This window comes from Molothrus ater, chromosome 29, assembly GCF_012460135.2.
Source record: "Molothrus ater isolate BHLD 08-10-18 breed brown headed cowbird chromosome 29, BPBGC_Mater_1.1, whole genome shotgun sequence".
NCBI lineage: Eukaryota > Metazoa > Chordata > Aves > Passeriformes > Icteridae > Molothrus > Molothrus ater.
The window spans coordinates 1,873,074-1,881,273 of record NC_050506.2 but is presented as its reverse complement, the minus strand read 5'-3'; the positions used below and the strand labels follow the sequence as shown (position 1 = coordinate 1,881,273).

Here is an 8,200-nt window from a genome sequence, read left to right as displayed (position 1 = left end):
GGAGAACAGAGAGCTGGTGGCAGCTCTAGGTACCCTGGGCAGGGCACTGGAGGGGGGACAGTGCCTACCAAGGGCCCTGAGCAGTGGCTGCACCTCCATAAATAACACCCCCATGCCAGGGCAGTGGAGGCAGTGCTGGGCACAGGGCCACGGGCCTTTGTATTGTCATCATCCCTGGCGTGAGCGGGGGGACAGGTGGCAAGCGCTGACCCCGCTGCCATCCCAAACCTCCGCCAACCCCCAGGACGGCTCTGGGCTCCCCCTCTCAATCCCATGGAGATGGGCAGACAGGTTTTATTGTGGCAGTGAGGACTAGCAGAGGGTGCAGCACAGGGTGCAGAGGGTCCCCCTGCCTGAGATACGGCACAGGCAGCATCTGGCCAAGTCGGTGTTGGGCATCCCTGGCGCTGTAAGAATATGTTTGATATTTAGTTGGTTTTCCAATAAAACAACCTAATATCAAACATATCAGACAGAGACAGGGGCAGACAGAGGTGGGAGGACCCGGAGCTCAGCTGCCTGTAAGAGAAAAAGAAGAATATGCTGAGAGCTGGGGTGGGAAGGGTACCCAGGTATAATCCCCGAGGCACTGCAGAGGCAGCACCCAACCTCACCTCAGTGCCTGGAGCCTGCTGGGCAGCTGTGCTGGTACTGGGCCCCAGGTATAATCCCTGAGGCACTGCAGAGGCAGCACCCAACCTCACCTCAGTGCCTGGAGCCTGCTGGGCAGCTGTGCTGGTACTGGGCTGCTCGGGATGCAGTGCTGGAGCAGGAGGCGTCCTGTGGCCGGGATGAAGCAGGAGCAGGGCACTGCAGGCTTGGTCTCGTGGCATGGCATGGCATGGCATGTCAGGGCAAACCATGACATGCACTGGCACAGAGCAGCATGCCATGGGGCCAAAGGGACCCCACATCCATCACCATCTTACCTGGGCCAGCTTGGGGGACTCTGCTGCGCTCTGGCTTGGGGGTCGCCTGGCCGCCGTTTATAACCGCGCTCGGCTGCACCGAGCAGAGGGACGTGGCCAGCGACAGCCCTGGCCCCACACACGTGGCCTCGTTCCCATTAATTACCACCCATTGACGTCCCCCTGCCCCCTCCACGGACCCCTGCGCCCTTGCTGCCGGTCGATGCGGTCGATGACCCCGCGCCGCCTGCTCCTGCCCCTGGTGACACTCCCTGTCATTAGCGGGGCTGTCAATACCGGGGGCCAGCCCTGGCCTGTGGGCCCTGTGCCACCAAGGGGCTGCTGCACATGACCCTGCCCAAGGACGAGCCCCATGGACACGGGGGAGTTGTGCCTCACATCCCCTTGCTTTGGGGAGCTGCTGGAAGTCACAGGGGTGTCTCTTCCAAGGAGCAGCTGGTAGGGCTGCCTGTCACCCTGCTGCATCCATGTTGAGGATGTGGCCCCATCCATGCTGGGTGACTGAGGCAGGACCCCAATCCACACTGAGGCAGCTGCTGGGACCAGGGTGGTGGTGCCCAGTGACAAGGGCACATGGGATACCATGGAGTGCTGCAAGCACAGCCTTCCCACACCACAGCAGTGCTTTGCTGCAGTGGGACACATCAGCCTTGGGAATTGCACCAGGGGCTTTGTGGGGGCTCAGGCTTTGAGGGACCAATGGGACAGGACATGGGGCAGCCAGAATCCTGAGTGCCATGGGAAAGACAGGGACACAGCTCAGCCTTGGGGGTCAGGGGCTTCAGCCACGATGAGGTGGCAGTGGGGACAGCAGGGACACACGTGGCAGCAGCAGTGCCAGAGCCGGGGGCGTGTGTGGCGCTGGGTGATGTGATGCAGCCTGACAGCCGAGCTAATGAAGGGCTGTGGGGAGGGGTGCTGGCCCAGCAGCCGCCAGCCCTGTCAATAAGCAGAGCCAGAGCAGGCACTGATGGGCCCTGGGGCTGGGAGACACCAAGGTCAGGCACAGAAGGGATGGGAGGTGGGGGACAGGACCCTCCCAGCTGGGGAGCACACGGGGATCCTGGGGTGCCTGGATGGGACAGGGAGCATTGCACCCAGCCCAGGCAGGTTCCTCTCCCTGCTGCTGCAGGGCTGTGCCACACGGCCAGGAGCATCGTGGCACACGGCATGGTGCAGCAGGAGCTGTGCTGGGACAGGGATCTGTGTGGAGCACCCAGCCTGGTGAGGCATGCTGGCCGTGCTGCCATCTCCTGGCACAGCCATGGGCAAGATGAAGTGTGTAGGATCCAGGGCAGCCAGGGTTGCAGGCGACATGGCTGGATCCCAGCCACAGGAATTGTGCTGGGCTGTGTCTTCCCCCCACTGCTGCCCTGGGCTGTCCCATGCCTCACATGCAGCAGACACAGCCTGTCTTGCTCAACATGTTTTATTCTCAGTCAGGAGCTGGGAGATGCCAGGCCAGTGCCACACACTGGGCTGAGCACTCAGAGCCGCTCCACATAGAAGGCTTTTCCCTGCTGGCACAGCTCCTGCTGGTGCTGTAGGTGCTCATCCAGGACAAGCTGGCACAGGGCATCTCGGCGGATCTGCCAGGTACAGGGGCAGTGCTGAACCCCCAAGTCCCCCTGGCTCATCAGTGCTGGGAGACATTGTTCCCCAGGACAAAGGGGGCACCCACCCCTGGCAGCAGAGGGCTGGGGGACCCCAGCTGTACCCACCCAGTGCCCAGCCTCACCACTGCCTGCTCCCTGCCTGCAAGGTGCAGCTCCAACTCCACGCACTTCTTCAGCCGTGACTCCACGATCCACTGCAGCACCCCAAGGGATGATGCCCAGCACTGTGGGTTCTCCCTGGCCCCCTGCCCGCTATTGAGACACAGGGTGGGCAGGTCAGGGATGCAGAGATGTCCCCCCCAGCCTGCCCTGTGCTAGGGCTCCTCATTGCCCACAGATCCCCAGCAGTACAGGGGATTGAGCCCCCAGGGAGCTCTGCCAGCTCTACCTCCTCAGGAACCCTGCTCCAGCATTCCCATTCACCTGGACCTGCAAACAAAGAGCAACACTTGTGTGGCCCGGAGTTTAACCTGCACCAGGGCACACTGCAGCCCACTATCTCCCAGGACAGCTTCCATCTTCCCAGCCCCTGCCCTGTCTGACCTCCTCCTGCTGCAGTGAGGAGCTCTGGCTGCTGGGTGCTGCCATGGCCAGTGCCACAGGTCCCCCGTAACGGTGGGGAGTTAATGGAACACCGGGGCAGTAACGGCGTCCTGGTTACAGTAACAGCCTCCCAGTTACTGTAATGGTGCCATCCTGGCTGCCATCACTGCATGCCAGTTACTGCCACTGCATCTCAGTCTCCACAGCAGGAATGGCAGCATCCTGGCTACCATTAATGGTGTCCTGGCTACTTCGTAGCAGCTTCACAGAATCACAGAATAATGAGGTTGGAAGAGACCTCTAAGATCACTGAGTCCAACCTATGCCCTAACACCTCAACTATAGCACCAGGTGCCATGTCCAGTCTTTTTTTAAACACATCCAGAGATGGTGATTCTACCACCTCCCTGGGAAGAGCATTCCAGTACTTTATTATTCTTCCGGTGAAAATTTCTTCCTGATATCCAACCTATAGCTTCCCTGATGTAGCTTGAGACTGTGGCCTCTGGTTCTGTCAGAGACCAACCCCCATCTGTCTACAACCTCCCTTCAGGAAGTTGCAGAGAGCAATAAGGTCACCTCTAAGCCTCCTCTTTTCCAGGCTAAACAACCCCAGTTCCTTCAAACATTCCTCACAGGGCTTGTGTTCCAAGCCCCTCACCAGCCTTGTTGCCCTCCTCAAGCATCTCAATGTCCTCCCCCAAACTGAGGGGCTCAGAACTGGACACAGCACTCAAGATGTGCCCTCACCAGCACCGAGTCAGGGGAAGAATGACCTCCCTGCTCCTGCTGGCCACACAATTCCTAACGCAGGCCAGGATGCCAGGATTCAGGAGGGGAGGGACGGGGCTCTGCAGTCAGAGGCCAGTGGCACACATCCTACTTGAGCTAAACTGTCATTTTATTAAACAGTAATTAAAAAGTGCCGAGGTCTGTACCCTCCACTCTGTGCTGCCCACACCACAGTGTCGGGTGAGCTGCTGCCAGCGCTGTCCTCAGCCTGGCAGGACGCAGACTCGAGGTGGGGACCATGAGCTGTCAGCCCCAGGAGCTCGGCAGACGCTGGCATGCGAGGCGCTGGTGAGACCGGGAGCAAACACCCCCTTGGCAGAACAGATGGGACATTTAACACCACTCTGTCCCCTCGAGACGTCCCCAAATGCCCTCTGGGTGCAGGAGAACGAGTAGAAACCTCAGCCCAAAGCGGTGGCTTAGCCATGGTGCTAAGAACAGGCACCAAACTATTTCTACCCCATCCAGGAGCACAGGCAGGCTGGGCACAAAGGGCTGACAGCAGGAACAATGACGTCATGGGGAAAAGTGTTCACCCTTCAGAAAAAACAGACAAGTGGCTCCAGTGCCCAAGACCCTCACGGACAGGACGGACAAACATCAGCTCCCGCCAGCTGCCGCAGGGAAGGACGGGCGGAGGGGAGCGCTGGCTGGGATCCATGTCTTTATAAATAAGCTCAAGCTCATGAGTTTATTCACAGGGTCCAAGACAATGCAGGACTCAAAGGCTGGAGAGTCACAAGCCTGTGGCAGAGAAGGCCGTGGGGCTGACCCCCATGGGCTCAGCAGCTCCAGAACGGGCTCCTGGTGAGGGCCAAACTCCAGCAGCTGGAACGGAGCCCCCGCCGAGTGATGACCTCCAAAGTGGGCTGAGGGGGAGATCTGAGAGTGCAGCTGGTTCCTCTCAGTGCTGCCTGCACTGCAGCCCAGACCCACCCAGCACACCCACTGCACCAGGCCCCCGCGCGCTCACAGGGTGCTCTCCAGTGTGTTGTAGTTGTCCTTGAAACTCTTCAGCTCCAGGAAGTGTTTGGCACGTTTGCTCTTCTGGCTGGAAGGAAGGTAGGTGACCTGGATGGTGGTGGGGCTGGAGGCTTCAGGGGACAGCGTGAGGTCTTTCACTGCTGACTGGTGCTGCCGCTGGCTGCTGCCACCCCGGGCCTTGGTGCTGTGGGCAGAGAAGAGGCACCATCACTGCTCAGCCTGTGTGTCTGTCTGTCTGTCCAACATGAAGCAAATCTGCTTTCCTGATGACAGCACTCACTGAGGTCTTGGCATCTAAAGCTACTGGTTCTGTGCAAGTCCCTGACTCAAGGTGGTCAGGGACAAGCAGGAATGGTGACTGTGAGCACGGAACAAACCCAAAAGTGCAGTAATGGATGGGCTGCAAGGAAGGAGTGAACCCAGAGGGACAGATGGGCACAGACAGCTCCTGTCTCAGATACCTGTGCCCTAAACCCATCTCTATTCACACCTTCTCACGGGCTGCTGGGGCCCAGGAACCCAGCACTGCATCTGGCCAGCAGCACTTACATGTTTGCCAGTTCATTCAGAGCTTCCTCATACTTCAGATATTCCGTTTTCCCAAAGACCTGGATACAAACAGAAAATACCACGGAACATGCAGCTGCAGTTGGGGTGTGAGCTCAGTCCCAGCAGCAGGGCAGGGCACAGGAATGCCCTGTGGGCACAGCAGGGCCCCCCAGCACTCACCCCAGTGCCATAGCGGGCGCTCTCGTAGCCATCCAGGAGCGTGTCGATCAAGGCTTTGCGGATGCCCTTGAAGGAGGTGCTGGAATTCCTCAGCTCCAGCAGGTAGGCACAGAAGTTCTTCCCTATTAAAGACTTTGGGTACCGAGCCTCTGCTTGGAATGGGATTTCTGGAAAAAGGCACAACAGCTGAAGCACAGGTGAAAATACCTGTGCTCATCCCTCTGGTCAGGAAGCACTGCCTGGATAAATCTCCATCCATGCTCACTGCCCCAGCACTTCCAACCCTAAGGCCACCAATGGGAGAAGTGACTGCTACTCCCCAGTGAGCACCTGGAGGGGGCTGCTGGCACCCTCATTCAGGGTCCCTCTGCACCCCTCTGCTCCCACTCTTGCCCTGGGCTCCCTCACCTGATGTCCTGATTGCATCCAGTGCCTTCATCCTGTACAGGTAGTTATAGCAGCCTGGAAAAGGGAAAGCACAAACTGAGATCTCTGCAAACCTTGGAGGGAAGTGAGGAAAGGGAAACCAGGAGAAGAGACAGCATCTCATGTGGCACGACACCAAAAGGAGCGGTCAGAGGTGTGGCTTGGCCCCAGGGAACAGTGCAGGACAGAGCTCTGGCACAGTACCTGGTGTCTCCAGCTGCAGGAGCCGACCATCATCCTCAGCCAGCAGCCGTGGCTCGTACTTGATGTCCTGCACCCTGGACAGTCGAATGTCAATCTCTTCCTTTAAATCCTGTACAGCAGCAAAACAACATTTACAGACCACTCCCTTTGTTTGTGGGATCAAAGGGATAAGAACAGCCCTAGATAAACCCTCCCCACTGCCTCTCACCACTCTGAGGCAGCAGCTCCTGCACATCCCTTCAGGCATGGATGGGTGCAGGGAATGCAGAATACCCACCTTGGGTGCATGCTGCCCCACAGGCACGTGGGGGCCACGGCGGGACTTCATGGCGAAGCGCATGATCTGGCGTTTCACGAAGATGAAGAGCAGCACAAAGACCTGCGGAGCCGCAACGGGGCGGGGGTCAGGCGTGCGCCGGGGGGGAGGTCTCACAGCCAGCCCGTGCCCACCCCTCTGGCACCCGCTTGGCAGCCCCTCCGCCCCCAGCGAGCACAGAGCTCCCCGTTTAGCCCTCTGGGAGCCCCAGGGACGCTCAGGTCAGCCCCACGCCCTCCCCATCTCCACAGAGCCTGCCCCTCACGTCCCCTACCCGCCCCACCGACCCCACGGGCGCTCCAGCCCCCTGAGGGCCCCGAGCCCGACTCCGAGGGGCTCCCCACAGACAGTCCGGGCCGTGTCTCACGGGAGCCGTTTCGCTCCCTCAGGCCCGGGCCCACGGCAGCTCCACGGACGCGCCAGGATCAGCCTCGCGGGGGCTCCACGGACACGCGTGCTGCGGCCCCACGGACACTCCAGGCTGCCAGCCCGTCCCGCCCCGTCCCGCCGGCGCTCACCAGGCTGCCGTAAGCCATGACCAGCACCACGTTGACCCCCGAGAGCCAATTGCTGCCGGCCCCCGCCATGCCCGGCCCGGCCCGGGGCCGCACAACATGGCGGCCACAAAGCCGCCCTGCGCGCCCACCACGTGACCGGAGGAGCCCCCGATCACGTGACCAGTACGGGGCCTCCGCAGCGGCCCCGCGTCCGTCACGTGTTCGGCGCGGGCGGCCCCGCCCCGCGCGGTCACGTGCCGGGGGCGGGGTCGGGGGAGTTGTCAGTGCGGGCGGACCCAGGTAAAGTTGCGGCGGCGGCGGCGGCGGCTCCGGTACCGCGCGGCCCCCGAACCCATCCCCCACCGGCTCCCGCCGCCGCCCCCTGCCTGCCCGGCCTCGCCGCCTCCCGCCCGCCCGGCCCAGCTGCGTCCGGTGCCCTGGGGGCGGCTCTGAGCCCCGCCGCCGGCGCCGCTGGGCCCCGCGCGGCCTAGTGGGCCGGGCCGTAGCCGGGGGCTGGCGTAGCGCGCGGCCGCCGCAGGTGAGGCAGGCGGGCGGGCCGGGTGCGGGTGGGGGGGGTGAAATGGCGGCCGCGGCCATGAGGGCGGAAGCGGCCCGAACTCGCCCGCCTCTCCGTTGCGGGCCCGGCCTGGCGCCGCCGTGGGGGCTCCCGCCCGGCCCCGCCGGCGCCCTCCGCTTCGGTCCGGTTCGTTGCCTTGTTGTGAGCCGCGGGTTGGGCCGCGGGGTCGGGCGGCTCCGACCTTGCCGCGCTCTCGGGGCCCGCCCGTCCCCGCCGCTGCCGGCGGTAACAATGGGAGCCGTGCTCCCGCCCTGCCGGGCTCCTTGCGGGCCGCCAGGCCCGCTCCTGCCACCGCTCCTCGGTGGCGCCCCGTGGGCCGTGGTACGGCTGCTTCCGCTGCCCACGTGAAATTCCCGGGCAGCAGCGGTTCGGGGGTCCTGCAGGAGCCCCGGGCTGCGAGTGCCGCCCTGCTCCACGTCCCTCCATCCCGGCCGGGGGGCTCTCCCTGCGCCCTCCGGCCCGGAAGTCTCCCGAGCAAAGCGCTGCCTGTCGATACCGAGTCGGGGTCTCTGATGGAATATCCGGGAGTATCTCCCTAAAAAAGCTCATGGTTTGCATACATGGAATGATTCGGTTTGCGGCCACCG

At 62.2% G+C, this 8,200-nt stretch overlaps 2 protein-coding genes across 7 annotated transcripts in view; one reads left to right on the top strand and one right to left on the bottom strand.

The window, feature by feature from the left end:
- Positions 1-3,971: 3,971 nt before the first annotated feature.
- Positions 3,972-7,187, bottom strand: C29H1orf43 (chromosome 29 C1orf43 homolog). Its single transcript, XM_036397923.2, has 7 exons — positions 7,058-7,187; positions 6,501-6,602; positions 6,224-6,332; positions 6,002-6,055; positions 5,594-5,760; positions 5,414-5,472; positions 3,972-5,048 (listed from the first exon to the last, which is right to left on the bottom strand). Exons 1-7 carry the CDS (start codon positions 7,124-7,126, stop codon positions 4,850-4,852), a joined length of 759 nt encoding a protein of 252 aa, XP_036253816.1. The 5' UTR covers positions 7,127-7,187; the 3' UTR covers positions 3,972-4,849.
- Positions 7,188-7,299: 112 nt separating this feature from the next.
- The window catches only part of UBAP2L (ubiquitin associated protein 2 like), a 31,304-nt gene continuing 30,403 nt past the window's right edge, over positions 7,300-8,200 (top strand). For 5 of the 6 annotated variants that reach the window (XM_054517607.1, XM_054517605.1, XM_054517606.1 and 2 more), the window contains exon 1: positions 7,552-7,574. The gene's annotated coding sequence lies outside the window, so the exon portion shown is untranslated. Of the gene's footprint in view, positions 7,337-7,551; positions 7,575-8,200 lie in introns of those variants that run through there. The other variant, XM_036397767.2, reaches the window with a different exon arrangement.

Coding starts and splice junctions, on each gene's coding strand:
- C29H1orf43 (XM_036397923.2), bottom strand. CDS start 7,126: ATGGCGGGGGCCGGCAGCAATTGGCTCTCGGGGGTCAACGTGGTGCTG. Junction 5,761..6,001: donor GGATGCAATCAGGACATCAG/GTGAGGGAGCCC, acceptor GCCTTTTTCCAG/AAATCCCATTCCAAGCAGAG. Junction 5,049..5,413: donor CTGAATGAACTGGCAAACAT/GTAAGTGCTGCT, acceptor CTCTGCCCACAG/CACCAAGGCCCGGGGTGGCA.